The sequence below is a fragment of the Lampris incognitus genome, chromosome 16 (assembly GCF_029633865.1).
Source record: "Lampris incognitus isolate fLamInc1 chromosome 16, fLamInc1.hap2, whole genome shotgun sequence".
In the NCBI taxonomy this organism is placed as follows: Eukaryota; Metazoa; Chordata; class Actinopteri; order Lampriformes; family Lampridae; genus Lampris; species Lampris incognitus.
In genome coordinates this window covers 11,072,813-11,090,912 of record NC_079226.1, presented here as the reverse complement: position 1 = coordinate 11,090,912, position 18,100 = coordinate 11,072,813, and the positions used below count along the sequence as shown (strand labels likewise).

Here is an 18,100-nt window from a genome sequence, read left to right as displayed (position 1 = left end):
ATCCCCGCGACCCTGAGACCAGGATAAGCGGTTCGGATAATGGATGGATGGAGGGATGTGACAGGTGATAGGTAATCGACTAGCCAGGCTGCCATACGCCAGAAGCAGTTAGGAAGTTACCGACCCAGCACACAGGGGCTCGTATCTGTTCTAACATGGTTACTGAACTTGACATTCATTAGACTGAAACGCTGGCCTATCTTTATGTGGCCAAGCGCCGAGGATCTCTGGTTTAGCTCATTCACCGCCAAAACAACTGCTGGCCGTCTGCCGTAACGCGAATCTCTACCTCATGAATATTCATAAGACGTTCTACATATCCCGTCCACGCCGGTCCGTCGTGCTGTCTACCGCCGTCTGTTGGCTAACACGAGAAATTGTCGGTACGTCTCCCGTTTGTCCAGCAGGCGCCGCTGCCGAGCAAAGCAACCCAGGAAACTTTATTAGCACAGATTCAAACGATACTTTATCAGCGCAGATTCAAATGGAACTTTATTAGTGTGACCTACTGTCGTGCGCTGCGAAGCAGGCGGCCGGACGGGTTGAATGCGGCTACTTTTGCGTCCAGAATGAGCGTCGTTTCGCAGTCGGTTGTTCACGAGGCATGACGTGGTGAGTCGTTTCATACTAAATGAAAGTGACAATAAAGCGCCTCGCTTATCGTCCGCGGCAACTGCGCCGTTCTCTCCGCTGCTCTCATGCTGAATCTGCTCTTCTGAGGTGATAGTGGACCCCCCCCCCCCCAGAGATATTGACATTAGGAGGTAAGGAGTTGCTCGTCTATTATTCTGCGTAATACGTAGGACTTGCATGGGATATTCCTGCCCGGCCAAGGTCAGTCAGCCTTGCGTGGACTTTGATGGCTGAATAGGGGCGAATAATCCAAATTATTTGTTGTGTTTACAGGGCACGTGTTACGTTTACATACTGTAGCGAATTCGGGGGCGGGGGGCAGTCCGAGATACCGTCGCCACAGCCGGGACGCGAACCCGTATCTCCTGCACCGCAAGCGACAACGTTAACCGGTCGACTCAACGCAGTGTTTCTCAACCCAGTCCTCAAGGACCCCCTATCCTGCATATTTTCTTTGCAACCCTGAATAGGTACCTGTTTGTAGTTATTCAACCAATCAGCGATGAATTTTGTCAGACGTTGCACACCTTGCATAATTCAGTGCTGCGAGATGATTGGTCGAGTAAGCACCTATGCAGGGTTACAATGAACATCTGCAGGATAGGGGGTTCCTTGAGGACTGGGTTGAGAAACACTGGACTAAAAGGGTCCGACCCGTTAGTCAAGGACCAACGTGTCTACTTATCCATGCGCGTTACAATACTAAATAACTGGTTCTGGGTGAGGTTTCGGGTGACACTGCTGGGTCTGAGCAGGGCTGTGTCTCTGTCAGCACTCTGCATGATGCAATCCCTGTCTGTCAACTGACAGCCCTCCTCTGTCCTTTTGTTAGACTTGGACAACTGCTTCCCATGCGAAGATGCTTCTGCGGACTTGGCTGTGCAGACTGGGAGGACGCCGGTGTCCGGAGAGAAGGTCCGCCGGTGTGATTGCCTCGTTGAATCCCTCACAATCCTCCCAGCAACGAAAACACGAACCCACATCGAGGACTCTCTCAACCTGGTCTACCTCCGGGATCTTTCCCAGCACCTGGTATCCAGACTGCTGTAAGGAGCAACGGCCTTGGAGAAGAAATGCTCCGCATGTTTCGGGTGGGTTTCAGCGCAACAGCAGCACCTTGTTGGATGACCTTGGGACTCTCCGTGCATGTGGAGGTTCACAGAGGCGTCCCTATTCAACCAACCTCGTCAAGTCGGTTTTAAAATCAGGTCTGAAACCGGTATCAGTCCCCGGGAAGAAGGTCCCCAAAGGGCCAAGAACAAAACAACCATCCAGAGCCAATCAGCCTCACCAGGAGGAGGACAAGGTACCTCTTTCACAGGAGTGATTGTCTGAGTCACCCGTGTTGATTCGGTGGTGTGCTGTTTTGTTAACGTTTCACTTATGTCTGTTTTCCTTGTGTAGGATATGATGCAGTGCATTGCCTTTGCAACAGCGGATCAGTACCATCTGCCAACGCTGTGCCATGACCTGATAGGGAACAACTTCCATGAAGTGGCTTTACCAAGAGGTATGTGTGAAAACAGCCTCACGCGAAACAACGACAGGTTGAACATACTTCTCTAACAAAACATATTTTCACGTTCAGATGCTTCGAACGTGTTGGTGATAAGCACCGACAGCGCTGCTAAACCGGACGACAACGCGGTGATGTTCTTCTTCAGGTAAAACCACGGACAGAAAGCCTGACCCATAGCGTCAGATGCTGGACTTGATCCTCAAAGATCACACAAAGCCTTTGGCATGATTGTTGTGTTTTGATCGTCTACAACGCCGCAGACCAACTTTTCCCCAAATCTCACATTTCAGGGAAGGGTCTGTGGTCTTCTGGAATGTCGAGGAGAAAACGGTGAAAAGCAGCTCCTGTTTTGTTTTTTCAGCCTATCTCCTCTTAACAATTAACATACGATACGCTGTTGTGGTTGCCGTGTTTTTCCTGCGTCATATTAAGCTTGACTTTCCTCCTCTCTCGCCAGATGAAGAGGGTGATGAGGATACTAGAACAACACGAGATCCAACCCTATGAAGTAGCGTTAGTCCACTGGGAAAACGAAGAGATCAACTATTCCTTTGGCGAGTACGTCCGCGTCACTGGCTGCAAATATTTTTTTTTGTCATGTTATGGCTTTAGAATAAGTTTAAGATTTGACTTTCTTCTTTTTTTTTGCTTTGCATGCTCATGTTTACGATTTCTGTGTGTGTTCATTTGAATTTGGTGTGTGACTGGATGGCTTCGGAGTTCATCACATACACTTCTGAAGTATTGGAACTTTTTTTTGGCTCCCAGGGGAAAGTCAAAGCTCGAGCGCGGTAACTTCGTCCTCAACAGTGACATCGACCAGGAGGAAGCCGTCCTGGAGAAATTTGCGTTTTCGAACGCGTTGTCTTTATCAGGTGAGAAGTTATAAAGTTCTGCTGTGCGTCGTCAGTGTGTAAGATCTGAACAAAGGGTCTTTTTGTTCTGCTTCTGTCAGTGCTCCCAGTTCACCTCCTCTTTTTTTTTCTCTGTGTCCCGTTTTCCTCCAGTGAAACTGGCAATATGGGAAGTCTCCTTGGACAGCTTCGTAGAGTCAATTCAGTCAATTCCAGAGGTGCGGTGGACGCTCTAAACGCATCCACCGTGAAATGAGCAATAATTTATTATCTCTAACTGATGTTTATGCCTGGGCCGTGCCAGGACATGGAGGCTGTTACACTGAAAACAAAAAGTCTGCTTTGCTTCACAAATGACCCCAGTTGGGTTTTCCTTCCCCTCCGAACAGATGCTCAAGTCCGGGAAAAGCGTGAAGCTGTCCAGGACAGAAGTCATGCAGAGGATAGGAGAGCTCTTTGCTCTGAGGTGAATTCAGTTTGATTCAAGTCATCTCTTCATGGCATGCGGTTAACACAGTTTCTGTCTTTGTCTACAAGCATGAATGAAGAATCCTTCTGTTTGGACAGACCTTGGTCAGAGAGTATTCACAAGTAATTGTCACCATTACTTTTAAACTAGCGGTTTGGTTACTACATGCAGACAATGTGGGTAGTGTCAGGAAAGGCATCAGATGTCTCTCTTCTGTAATCAACTCAAACCTTCCGGCAACCATTGTCTAGCTGTTATCAGCACCTGTTTGGCACTTAATTTGGACTAAGTCCATTTTAACCGGTGTTTGCAAACTAGCTTCAGTGAGTTTAGATTCAACTACTATCGTTTATTTACTAACTTGCTCTTGATTTATTCTGGGTAGGTTGACTGACCTTGCAGTGTTGTAGTACTCGAGTCCACTCGAGTCCGACTCGAGTCCTGATTTTCAGGACTCGTGACTCGACTTGGACTTGAGCACTGATGACTCGGACTTGGACTCGAGTATTGGCTGCATTCAGACTCGGAAGTTGGAGATGAGGACTTGGACTTGTTAATTGATAGAGACTGTTTTTTGTTTTTGTCAGTTTTTTTTGTAAAGGCTCTAATAATTTGGCATAAGATATTGACAGCTATATTAATACCGTAACATTATTCAATTTCGTGCAAGGGCAGGCACGTGTGTCCCACCTACATGCGGATTCATGTGCAGACCCTCATGTTCAGTAACAGTGCTAAGATGCCTGACTCGAACTCGACTCAGACTCAACCTTGATGACTCGGTCTCGGGTAATGGGGACTTGACTCGAACTCTACTTGGACTCTTCTTTGGAAACTCGGACTTGGACTCGGACTCGAACACTGGGGACTCGAGACTCGACTCGGACTTGAGGTTTAGTGACTCGGCTACAACACTGTGACCACGTACCCTGTTTCACATTCATACAGTTAAAACACACACGACGTAAATGAAATTAACAGAAAATCAGTCATACAATATAATTAAAACAAATCTCGTATTTCAAAAGAATTCCAGAAGCTCGATTTTTGAAGAACGATTAAAACAAATAATTATGATAAGAAAATATTACCAAAAAAATCAACTAGACTACGGTCACACGTGCGCAAAATTTACATTGGGAATATTCACAATCTGTTCACTTCCATTTTATGTGAGCGAAGGGGGCGAATCAAACATTTGCTTCTGGTGGCGAAGGAAATTTGCATCTTTGCGTGGAGTTCAACTTTGGTGAACTTTGAGCGGCGAATCTGCAGCCTCAGCCCATAGCAAAGAAGTGTGTGTGGTTGACCCCACTTGGCGTCACATCCTGCACTGCCCACATTCAGCACGACAAGATGCGAATTTTGCCTCGGCGGACGATGGTCATTCGCCTTCATCTGTGCATCTGTGATCATAGCCTTATGCATTGTGATGAAAACAAAGAGAGTTAAGACACAATGTAACTCCTTCTGACCTTCTCTATACTTCTCCGTCAACACTCTCAAAGCAAACATCACATCTGTGGTGCTCTTTTGTGGCATAAATCCATACTGCTGCTTGCTAATCATCACCTCTGCTCTTAACCTAGCTTTCACTGCTCTTTCCCATATCTTCATGCTGTGGCTGATCAACTTTATACCTCTGTAGTTGCTACAGCACATCACCCTTGTTCTTGAAAATCAGCACCAGTATGCTTCTCCAGTCCCCAGGCATCCTCTGTCTTTTCAAGATGGTGTTAAACAATCTAGTTAAAAACCCCACTGCCATCTCTCCTTAACCTCTCCATGCCACCACAGGTATGTCATCTGGACCAACTGCCTTTGCACTCTTCATCCTCTTCATAGCTGCCCTTATTTCCTCCTTGCTAATCCACTGCACCTCCTAATTCACTATCCCCACATTGTCCAACTTTCACACACTCTCATTTTCTTCATTCATCAGCCCCTCAAAGTACTCCTTCCACCTTTTCAATACACTCTCCTTGCTTGTCAGCACATTTCCATCTCTATCCTTCATCACCCTAACCTGCTGCACATCCTTCCCAGCTCGGTCCCTCTGTCTAGCCAATCAGTACAATTCCTTTTCTCCTTCCTTAGTATGCAACCTCTCATACAACTCGCCATACGCCTTTTCTTTTTTCTTCGCCACCTCTCTCTTCGCTTTACGCCACATCTCCTTGTACTCCTGTCTACTTTCTTCATCTCTCTGAATTATCCCACTTCTTCTTTGTCACCCTCTTCCTCTTTATACTTTCCTGTACTTCCTCATTACACCACCATTCACCTTGCCTTCCCTCCTCTGTCCAGATGACCCACCAAATACCTTCCTGGCTGTCCCCCTTACCATTTCTGCAGTGGTTGCCCAGTCATCCGGTAACTATTCACTACCACCAAGTGCCTCTCTTAACTCTTCCCTGAACTCCACACAAGTCTTCCTTCTTCAACTTCCACTATTTGATCCTTGGCTCTGCTTTCACTCTCTTCCGCTTCTTGACTCCAAAATCATCCTACAGACCACCATCCGATGCTGCCTAACTAGGTTCTCCCCTATCACCACCTTGCAGTGTCCAATCTCTTTCAGATCACACCTCCTGCATAAGATATAGTCCACCTGTGTGCACCTTCCTCCGCTCTTCACCACAGCCATTTCCATCCTTTTCACAAAATCCACCACCATCTGTCCTTCCACATTCCTCTCCTTGACCCTGCTTGATTGATCCCTGCTCTCGTTAGATTTAAACTCTCCTAAAGAAACCAAGTGTGTCAGGCGAAGTTCAGCTCAGTGAACAGTAGGAACTATTATTTGTACCTTGTCTTGGGATTGTAAATTTGTATGCACTATATTTCTGGGATAGTAAAGTCCTGTATATTGGTACATACCTGATTTTTCTGATTTTCTGTTTGTATATAGCAGACACGGTAGGGACCTCGCCACTTGTCATAGCATAAAATCATCCACTCAAACAAACCTTTGTCTGCTGCGTTTGTGTGGTTCTCTGGTCTGACAGACACTGTATAAACCTGAGCTCTGACCTGCTCATCACACCGGACTTCTACTGGGACCGTGAGAACCTGGAGCAGCTCTACGACAAGACCTGCCTGTTCCTCAGCATCAACCGCAGGGTAAAGGTAGGTCATGCAAAAGCCATTTCTTCACCTGGTTCTCCAATAATAGAAAGAACTATGTCTTTATGCATGCTCAATAATCCAGGTGAGAAAATCACAGAAAGTTGAATCAGTTCATCTGAACACCACATTTATTAAGAGAGAAACATTTCATCACTCATCTAATGCCCTTTTTCCACTGCACGGTACTGGCTCAACTCGACTGTACTCTATTCGACTCTACTCGCTTTACTTTTTGGGATTTCTTTTTCCACCGCAGATAGTATCCCCTCAGGGCGAAGCTCCGCTGGTCATTTGTGGGCATGTTGACTAGTTTTTTTTTTTTAAAGATTTTATTTATATTTAAATAAATATACATATATTTATATTTGTATTTTATTTATTTATTTATAGTGGTATTTTCACGTCACCTTAGTATTGGCTCAGCTCACTTGGAACCTCGACGGAGGTGGTACCAAAAAAAAGTACCTGGTACCGGGTACTATCCCTAACTTTGGCCCAATGGAAAACCAAAAAAGTGAGTAGAGTAGAGTTTAGTCGAGCTGGTACCATGCAGCGGAAAAGGGGCATAAGTGACATCTTCAGTCTCAACTGACCGCAGGTATCCCCACCTCTATAAACAATACAGTGGCATAACAACTGAAAACAATTATCTGTTTCATATGCAAATTGCCATGACATTAACTAGAGTTTCAGTGGTAATGTGTACTATTCACAGAGGATTGGTGAATAGTTGTAATCGCAGCATTGTAAGATGGCGACAGATGTACTCTTAGCCCCCCCCCCCCCCTTGGTTCAAGGACAGTCATGCCCTCTTCACAGAGATGGCCTCTTTGACTCCCCGTTCAAACCAATGTTCCTCCTTATCCAGGATGTACACATCCCCATCCTTGAAAGAGTGGCCACTGGCCTGTAGATGGGTGTAGACTGCGGAGTCCTGGCCTGACGTGTTAGCTCTTCTGTGTTGTGCCATCCTCTTGGCCAGCATCTGTTTAGTTTCCCCGATATACAGGTCACTGTGATCCTCCTGGCACTTAACAGTGTACACTATATTGCTCCGTTTGTGCTGGGGGACCCGATCCTTGGGGTGGACCAATTTTTGGCACATCGTGTTTTGGGGTTTGAAAGCAACCGAGATGCGGTGTTTGGAAAATATGCATCTCAACTGTTGCGACACTCTCGCCACATACAGAGTCACCACTGGTTTAGGCTTCGGCAGCTGTTGTCCTTCTCCTCTCTTTGATTGGCTGGTGCACTGTTTGGGGGTCTTCCTGGCTTTGACAAACACCCATTTAGGATAACCACACTTAACCAGGGCCTGTTTAATGTGGGTTTTCTCCCCTTCCCCGGCCGCTGTGTCGGTGGGGACGTTGTCAGCTCAGTGGTACAGTGTCCTGATGACTCCTAGTTTGTGCTCTCGCAAATGAGAGTCAAACCTTAAGTACTGATTAGTATGTGTTGGTTTATGGTAAATATCAAGAATCAAAAGAAAAAACTATGCTTTTTAATGATCTTTTATTAGTGGTTGGCTATTTTTGTTAATTTATTGTTCAAGGTATTGGAAATCTTCTTTTTTTTTCTTGCTATAGGTTGTCAATGAGAAACTGCAGCACTGCACTGAGCTGACAGACTTGATGAGGAACCACCTGAGTGAGAAACACAGTCTACGACTGGAGTGGATGATCGTCATCCTCATCACTATCGAGGTATACGACACGCTACGCATCATTCAAACTAGGTTTTAAGGTTGTCATGAGATATCGATCATCGCATTGTCGTAGCGAGAAAATCTTGAGGCATCAATATAGAAAAATTACAGTATAATCTAATTTTATGACGTCGACTTTTTCTCTTAACTTGCCTTTGTAATGTAGTACATTTTGGCAACCACACAGAGGCAACATACACTCCGCTGCTTCCTGCATACCTCATAAATCTGTGGAGCTGCTGAAATTGTAAAAATACTCGTTTTATATAAAAACAAAACAAATGGCGCACTTGACTTGTGGGGTAAAATGTGCTTAGGTATCTGATTTATCTCTGTAACATGTTTGCATTACACAAGATTGTGTCGGCATTCTCATTATGATAGTATTTTTCTTCTTATTATAGTCTGTTTATCAAGTTTACAGCTGCAGTCGGTACTTTGCCGATATGTACTGATACAAAACGTTTCCTATTACTAATACTTGAAAGAGGTATTGATGACAAATCTACCAAGTTTCATAGTACAATTTGTGGAAATAATATATGCACAACTGGATACAGCCTAGTCCCATATAATTGTCACCACAGTCAATGTTCAATCTGCCAAGGATCTGTTGATAAATATCCTACAGTATTACAACATGCCGTGTGCGAACTCAATTTTTCTATAAATTTTATATTCAGCCCTTCTTTCCAGTGTGCGCGACAGGAGTTTTCTGATTTTGATCACACTGAAGGTTTTGTTTCGATTTCAAGTTGTTTTTTTTTTCCATTGTTTGCCAACTATGAAGGCACAAGGAGTTTGACTTGATGGGAAACTCAACTGAAAATACAGCAGGGACATTCACACAGTGTCCTGGGGTAGTAAAAATATGGAGAGTATGTAAGAGTTTCAATACACAGGTCAGCCAAGGTTTCCCAGCAGAGCATTGCCCAGACCAGCACACTGCCTCTGCTGTCTTGCCTTCTTCCCATAGTGCATCCTGGTGCCATCTCTTCCCCAGGTAAATGATGTGCACGCACCTGGCCATCCAGCCACATGATGTAAAAGAAAACTTGATTCATCAGACAAGGCCACCTTTTTCCATTGCTTCCTGATCCAGTTCTGATGCTCTCATGCCCATTGTAGGCACTTTCTGCAGTGGACAGGGGTCATCATGGGAACTCTGAGCAGTCTGCAGCCCCATATGCAGCAAGCTGTGATGCACTGTGTGCTCTGACGCCTGTCCGTCATAGCCAGAATTAACTTTTTCAGCAATTTGAGCTACAGTAGCTCTTCTGTGGGATCGGACAAAACGGACTAACCTTCACTCCCTGTGTGCATCAATGAGCCTTTGGCGCTCATGACCCTGTAGCTGGTTCACCGGTTGTCCTTCTTGGACCACTTTTGGTAGATACTGACCACTGCACACTGGGAACATCCCACAAGACCTTCTGTTTTGGAGATGTTCTGGCCTAGTCATCTAGCCATCACAATTTAGCCCTTGTCAAAGTCTCTCAGATCCTAACACTTGCCATTTTTCCTGCTTCCAACACTGACTTAAAGAACTGACTGTTCACTTGCTGCCTAATATATCCCACCCCTTGAGTGGTGCCATTGTAACGAGATAATCAATGTTATTCACTTCACCTGTCAGTGTTTAATGTTTTGGCTGATCGGTGATGGTACAGTGCCTTGCAAAAGTATTCAACCCCCTTGACAGTCATCACTAACTTCTTGATCTATTCCTGAACAATATTATTTTTGTGAACCGATAAGCGCTAACGGCATGTTCCCAAAGCCAAAATAAGTTATGTTTCACTGACTTTGTAAATAAAATTCAAACTAAAACATAGTGCTTGCATAAGTATTCAACCCCCACATATCAATACCCTTTTGCTGCAATAACAGCCATGATTCTCTTGGGGTAAGTATGTACAAGTTTTGCACATCCTTCTGGAGTAATTTTTGCCCGTTCTTCTTGGCAGAATTTGTACAGGTCTTCCAAGTTGGTGGGATGGTGCCCCTGGACTGCAATTTTCAGTCTTTGCCAAAGATTTTCAATGGGGTTGATGTCCGGACTTTGACTTGGCCACTCCAAAACATTCACCTTTCTGTTGCTGAGCCTCGTCATCGTTACTTTAGCCTTGTGCTTAGGACCATTGTCCTGCTGGAAGGTGAACCTTCTCCCTAGCTTCAGTTTTATGGCAGACTGCAACAGGTTTTCTTCCAATATTTCCCTGCATTTAGCTCCATCCATTCGTCCCTCAATTTGAACAAGGTTCCCAGTGCCTGCAGATGAAAAGCAACCCCGTAGCATTATGCTGCCGCCGCCAAGCTTCACTGTAGGGAGGGTGTTTCTTAGGGCATGAGCAGTGTTAGCTTGGCGACACACATAACGCTTTGAGTTTTGGCCAGAAAGCTCAACTTTCGTCTCATCTGACCACGAAACCTTTACCCACGCCCTAACTGGGTCTTTCTCATGCTTGGTAGCAAACTCCCACGCGTGCTTTTATATGCATAGTTTTGAGCAACGGCTTCTTTCTTGCCCCCCCTCCCATACAGGCCAGATTTATGGAGGGGCAGTGATACGGTTGACTCATGCACATTTACTCCAGGTTCAGCCACTGAGCTCTGGAGCTCCATCAAAGCGATTGCAGGATAATCTGTGGCTTTTCACCAGCCCACGTCTTGCTCGGACACTGAGCTTTGAGGGACGGCCTGTCCTACAAAGCTTTCTGACAATGGATCCAGCAGTGTTCCGTGGGACCATCCAAACACTTGGGTGTTGTTTTGTATCCCTTTCCCCCCTTCTGCATTTTAATCACTTTGTCTCTTACTTCAGTATTATGCTCCTCCGTCTTCATTTTCTGATGGGAGTTCATGCCCAGCTAATGAACTTCACACAGAGAGCTTTTATACCCATAAACGAAACTGTTACTCTAATATCTTACAGGCGCACACTAATTATGTCCAATTGTATTCACCTGAGTTTATTTTAGGAATAATTTGTCATTTGTGTAAACTTGGAGCTTTCAGAGCACAAGGGGTTGAGTACTTATGCAAGCGTTATATTTTAGTTTTTAATTTATTAATAAAAACTCAGCAAAACACAACTTATTTTGGCCTTGGGAACATGCGGTTTGAGCTTATGGGTTCACAAAAATAATATTGTTCAGGAACAGACGTGTGAGTATGTTTTATAATCCAGAAATTTATGATGACTGTCAAGGGGGTTGAATACTTTTGCAAGGCACTGTATGTCTGTACATATGAATAGATGTGATCTTCATAATGGCTCCATCAGTGACACATGACTGTTCTTTAAAAGTGTATGTATCCCGAGAAGTCTCAGTGGTTCTTAGCAACGACATCCTATTTCACATTCTTAAAATAAACCGAATTCAAACCAAACCATTTCCTGTGCATCCGGTCTGTTGCCACCGGCCACTGAGCAGCTCACCCAGAACAGTCGGTCGTGATGTGCTTTGCTCGAGGGCACATCTGCACAAGCACTTATTCATTTGTCTGTTTTCCATTGAAGGTGATGTTTGAACTTGCAAGAGTGGTCTTCTGAGCTGCTGCGTACCCAAGTCCCCAACTGGTCCTGGGAATCGTAAGGAGGAACGCTGTGCAGCGCAGATTTACTCTGTCACACAAGTTACATAAATTACATGAAATCTAAGAAATAATGGACGCAAATGTGTACAAAGTTCCCAGAGTTGATTTTGTGCACACCTTTCCACACCATGTAATAAATCATTTTGTACCATTTCATTATTTTGCGTAATGTCACTGCATGTAGAGAAATTCAAATGTGGCGTGTGCGTTTGTTCAGACTTTGATGAATATACGTGTGTGTAAATCCGGTCGGTGAGTCATTTAAATCAGATCCCTTTGAATGTGGTTGCGTGTTTTTAGCTTTTTGCTTTCTACGTGGGGTTAGAACGTCATCAGTGGCTCTGTAAACCGACGGGCGTTACCATGGTTACCAGAATGGACAAGCCCAAGAGCTCAAAGTCGTCAATACTTTGTCATAAAAGATGAAAGAAACGAAGTATTTGTTTGTTTGTTTATTTATTTACACATGTGAAAAAATCCGGAAAAAAGATACAGTACATAAATTGAAGAGCATGTGAAGGAGAATTACCTAACCCCCCCCCCCCCCCGGGGGGCTTGAAAATGGCCTTCTCCAGGCAGCACACTACAAGAAACAATGACAGCAATGCAGTAATGCACAATTTGTATCTATCAGTAATTCCTGACATAGCAAGAGACGGAGACACAGTTCAGCACCGCAGTTCAGCACAGCAGCCGACAACAGTGCATCCCATAAACACCCATGTTACACAAGTACGATGAATCAGTCATAGTCGCAAGACACACACACATACACACACACGTCAAGAACGCTCATTCATGATACATGCAAGTATACACAAACACTATCATTAGCAGACTAAAAACGTACACGTGATCTGGCTTAGCTCTCATAAGACGAGAAGAAGGCGTCTAAGGAGAGAAGGACTGTGTGTGGAGTAAGTATGAAATTGATAACTGGATGCAAATATGTCATGAAAAAAAAGGGGGGAAGGGTCCTTTTTAAGGAACTATGAACAAATAAGCCAATCTGGAGATAGTTCACTTGATAAACGCTTCCTTATCTGATGAGAGGGCCTAAGGACAGGATGTTGTGTTGCTGTAAAGCTCACTGAGGCAAAATTTGTAATTTGTGATATCGGGCCATACGAATAAAATTGACTCGACTTCGACACGTAATTGAAGAAATAGAGGCTGAGAGGAACGTCTTCGGCGTACACAATTTATTATTCTTAGTGCTCATTTTTTTTATTTATTTTTGTTTAGATATATTTGTTAGTTTGGATGTGCGTGTTCTTGAAGTTCTGGTAGTTTTTGGATATGTGCTTTTGTCTTTGTGCTGCACTGCTGCGGGCTGGGGGGAAACGATATTTCGTTTCATTTCATGTACAGAAGTAAATGAAATCTCCTGTGGATTTAAAAACTTGAGCAGCGGTGCACTGGAGATCACTGCTTTCGGTCTGTCTAGCACTACTTGGTAATCTGGGTGCATTCGCCATATGATGTCCTTCTGAGCAGCCTTCTCAGTGGTGCAGTGAGTGTGGCCCCGTCTGGGCTGTACTGGGCTAGGCATCGTGTCATGCTCAGCAGCCTCCGTAGACCCGTTATGTCCTCTGGAGGGGACATCTGTGTGATCGCTGTCACCTCGGGGTCATCTGCTCTGACCCCATCTGCACTGATGATGTCCCCCATGTATGCCGCTTCACTCAAAATGTACTGTATTTGGTCAGCATCGAACGTCACATTCAGCCTGGTCACTCTGTCCATCACCTGCTGTAGAACGTGGTCATGCTCCTCCTTCGTAGCTGCTGCTATGATCATGTCGTCTGCAATAATAATGATGATAATAATAATAATAATAATAAACTTTATTTATAAAGGCACCTTTTAAAACACAGTTACAAAGTGTTTTACACTAAAAACAGAACACATTTAAAATACAAGAGAACTAAAAGCCATAAAAATCAACACAATATAAAACATAAAGGGAACAAAACACAAAATTAAAACCAATAAAATCAGGTAAAATCAGTATATGATTTCTTACGAAAGCACGTTTTAAGAACAGACTTAAAAGAAAACACTGACTCGGACAGTCTTATCTCCTCAGGCACGTCGTTCCAGAGCTTCGGGGCCCTGATGGCAAAGGCCATGCCCCCTGTAGTTATCAGCTTGGACTCAGGAAGAGACAGAAGACCTCTGCCCAAGGATCTCAAACTACACAAAGTTTCATAAGGGACCTTGTCAGCTCGGTGGTACAGCGTCCTGATGACTCCTAGTTTGTGCTCCAGTGGATGATGAGAGTCAAACCTTAAGTACTGATCAGTATGTGTTGGTTTATGGTACACATCTGTATACCGCCACGCTCAGCAAAGGTCACATTTTGTGTTGGGTAGTTTGTCTTAGAGAGAACTTACAATAAAACCATCATATTTTATCATATCATATTTTCATCATATCATATATTATATATTTTTGACACACACACACACACACACACAATAGAACTCTGACTCACTTAAACACACCAAGGTCAACACAACATCCTGTCTTTAGACCTTTTATACAGCCATCGTCCTTCTCTTACTGGATGCAAAGTCCTGTATGATGTCTTTAAAGGCCGTCTGTTTAGCTAGTTCATACTTAATGGCAAGTATTGCCATTATCATTGCTTATATTTAGGATAAACATGATTATTGCTGGTCTCCATGGGCCCCACTAGCATCTGGGCCCCAGACAGTTTTCCCATTTTCCCTCCCTTATGCCCGGCCATGGTCACGGGCTCCCAAGGCTCATTGATGCGCATGGGGAGCAAAGGGTAGCCCGTCTGGTCCAATCCTATAGAAGAGCTACTGTGGCTCAAATTGCTGAAAAAGTTAATGCTGGCTATGATAGACAGGTGTCAGAATACACAGTGCACAGCTTGCTGTGTATGGGGCTGCACAGCTGCAGACCAGTCAGAGTGCTCATGATGACCCCTGTCCACCACCGAAGGTGCCTACAATGGGCACGTGAACATCAGAGCTGGACCATGGAGCTTGGAAGAAGGTGGCCTGGTCTGATGAATCGCATTTCCTTTTATATGTGGATGGCCAGGTACATGTGCATCATTTGGGAAGAAGGCAAGCCGGTGGAGGCGGTATGATGCTCTGGACAATGTTCTGCTGGGAAACCTTGTGCTCCCGGCATTCATGTGGATGTTACTTCGACATGTACCACCTACTTAAACATTGTTGCAGACTAGGTAGACCCCTTCATGGCAACAGTATTCAATGATGGCAGTGGCCTGTTTCTGCAGGATAATGCACCCTGCCATGCTGCAAAAATTGTTAAGGAATGGTTTGAGCAACATGACAAAGAGTTCGAGGTGTTTCCTTGGCCTCCGAATTCCCCAGTTCTCAATCCGACTGAGCATCTGTGGGATGTGCTGGAAAAACAAGTCTTATCCATGGAGGCCCCGCCTCACAACTTAGAGGACTTAAAGAATCTGCGGCTAACGTCTTGGTGCCAGATACCAGAGGACACCTTCAGAGGTCTTGTGGAGTCCATGCCTCAACGGGCCAGAGCTGTTTTGGCGGCACGAAGGGGACTTACACAATATTAGGCAGGTGGTTTTATTGTTTTGGCTGATCAGTGTTTACTCTGTACCGGCAGATCTGTTCCTCAGAGATAAACGTGAAAACAAATATCACCCCTGATACAACACAACCAAATATAATAGAGCACAATAATTTCCCCAGCAAATAAGAAACAGATAGGTCAAATACCAAGGCCACACAGCAATAACAGCCTGTAACACAGATGCATGAGCATGGTAAACATAAAAGCTACTATTTTTCACTGTTTGTCCATCGGAGAGGTGGAGATGATGTGGTGGTTGTGTTGGACAGACGGTCAGTATTCCAGTAGAACAGTGGTGTGATATAGTGGATGTAGGAGGCAGAGAGAAACACACCTGTTAACTCTGATGTTCTGCGACTACAAACCAGGTGCGGCAGCCATTGCGGCTGGTGTGCTGTCGGCTCGGCGGTAAACAGCTCCCACCCTTGTGAAAATGGATCCTGGGACCAAAGCTACCACAGACAGTCTAACGTATTACACAATACATCACACTGGGAACACTGTTCTACTGTCATATCGGTTGTCACGGACACATCAGCGCCACGTTTCAGTATTTTTTTTTCCAACACGTACAGAAACAGAAACCCAAGATAAACTCTGCTGTAGATTTTCTGTCTGCTGACTGATGTCATGATGATTCATTTGAGGGGTGTGAGAAAAATAAATAAGCTTCACTGCCGGGCCAGAGATACAGAAATGATAAGGAACGACTGCAGGTGTTTTTCATGTGCTATCCCTGTTGTACATAGACAGGGATAATCAGGGAGTTTCCCTTTCAATTCTGTCTGTAAAGCTTTAAGAAGATTGCCTCCAAACAGAGTGTGTTCAGAGGTGAACTCACTTTGTTTCATCGTTAAATCCCGCTGATGGTGTTCCTGTGGCCCGGACTCGCCTCCCAGCGCGGCAGCTGCTGTTACACTGCCGTTAAACTGTCCTGTTAAACTGCCGGGTGACACTTAATCCGACAACCGTGACTCAGTTTTCACGTTCAAATAAATGTTTGAGTTGAGTTGGAGTTTGTTTTCAGTCTCTTGTCTGTCAACAGCAGCGGTACAAATCAAAATGATAAATTAATATAACGAGAATTATCCCTCTAGTTACAGCAACCTAGCCTCTAGCACACAAAACGGGTGGCACGGTGGCCCGGTGGTTAGCACCGTCGCCTCACAGCGAGAAGGTCCTGGGTTCGAACCCCGGGGTCGTCCGACCTTGGGGGTCATCCCAGGTCGTCCTGTGTGTGGAGTTTGCATGTTCTCCCCGTGTCTGCGGTGGGTTTCCTCTGGGTGCTCCGGTTTTCCACACCACACCATCAAAAAGACATGCATGTTAGGGTTTATACTCCTGTCTGTGCCCTTGACCGAGGCATGGCAGGACGAACTGGAGTTGGTCTACGGGTGCTACGAGGCGGCTGCCCACTTCCCCTAGCTACACAGCTAGGATGGGTTAAATGCAGAGAAAGAATTTCCCCACAGAGATTAATATCTCCAAAAAAAATAAATCTAATCAAAGACATTCAGCCATCAAGTCTAAAATCTACATTGTCAACTTTTTTCCCTCTTAATTCTCAAAATATGCCTTGAGGTAGGCAGGTATGATTGCGTTTGTCGTGTATGGTGTTATTTCGTACAGTACACTGGGCTTTTTGATTAAATTAAATGTTAAATGGATAGGAAATGGTCACATAGTTTGGTCATACTACAATGTACATTTACTGGACTCCACAGCACCCATGTGCAAGATTTTACAATTGCCAAAAAACAGCAATGCGGATTCAGCTCATAAATTCACCAGGTAGATATTGTTAACTATTACATTCACGTTAATAAACGGGTATAGACCGTCTAAAGCTATATACTTTTCATTTGGACACTGTGAATTTGGCCTTGCCTAGTGTTAACTGGGCTTTTGGGGTCGTCGTGTTGAGTGTGGGGAGGTGTGTCGAAGGGAGAGCTGGTGATGGATTGGCTGCGGCAGCCTGGTCTGCTGTGTCCTGTGGGCCCAGGGACCACGGCCCTGACCAGAGCTGCCCCCGCGAAGGAAACACAGAGGGCAGTCTGAAAGGACGGGGGCAGGCTAAGCTAACTGCTAGCCCATGCAGACCGGCAGTTCCGACAGTCATCCTAGCGTTCGCTCTCTTGGACAGCAATATATATATATATATATATATATTACAATATTTTATGAGGACAAGGATGTAACGCCAAAGTACAACCACAAAAGAATAGGTATTTTTGTATTTTACAATTTCAAACCCGCTTTCCCTCGAACCAGGCCCCTGTGAGGCAACTAGATGATTCCCACCCCACAGTCCTCCTTGATGGGATTGAAACAGCGAGTGAAGCATGAAATCAAATCAAGCACTCACATACACAGCGACGTGAGCAAACAAAAATTAAAAATCATAATAACACAAGACATATAAACAAAAACTAGAAAAGAGGAGTTGGTAGTTGCTGACATTCAGGCCGTTATGCTGGACTATTGAAGATCCGAAGCTCAGGAAGACAACATGCGTACTACTGCACACACACAGCCTTTGTATACCCCTTCGTATACAGGGATCTTATATGGGGGCCGTGTGGCAGACGGGC

General features: G+C 44.8%; 1 protein-coding gene across 2 annotated transcripts; it reads left to right on the top strand.

Moving 5' to 3' along the window:
* Positions 1-500: 500 nt before the first annotated feature.
* On the top strand, positions 501-12,337 carry rmnd1 (required for meiotic nuclear division 1 homolog). 2 transcript variants are annotated; one of them, XM_056296099.1, is made up of 12 exons: positions 501-764; positions 1,466-1,939; positions 2,038-2,143; positions 2,222-2,297; positions 2,443-2,482; positions 2,610-2,710; positions 2,921-3,027; positions 3,160-3,224; positions 3,396-3,472; positions 6,484-6,604; positions 8,191-8,307; positions 11,833-12,337. In XM_056296099.1, exons 2-12 carry the CDS (start codon positions 1,493-1,495, stop codon positions 11,863-11,865), a joined length of 1,290 nt encoding a protein of 429 aa, XP_056152074.1. In that variant the 5' UTR covers positions 501-764; positions 1,466-1,492; the 3' UTR covers positions 11,866-12,337. The 2 variants fall into 2 exon arrangements, with proteins under 2 accessions (XP_056152074.1, XP_056152075.1); XM_056296100.1 differs by having other exon boundaries at positions 511-612.
* Positions 12,338-18,100: the final 5,763 nt, after the last annotated feature.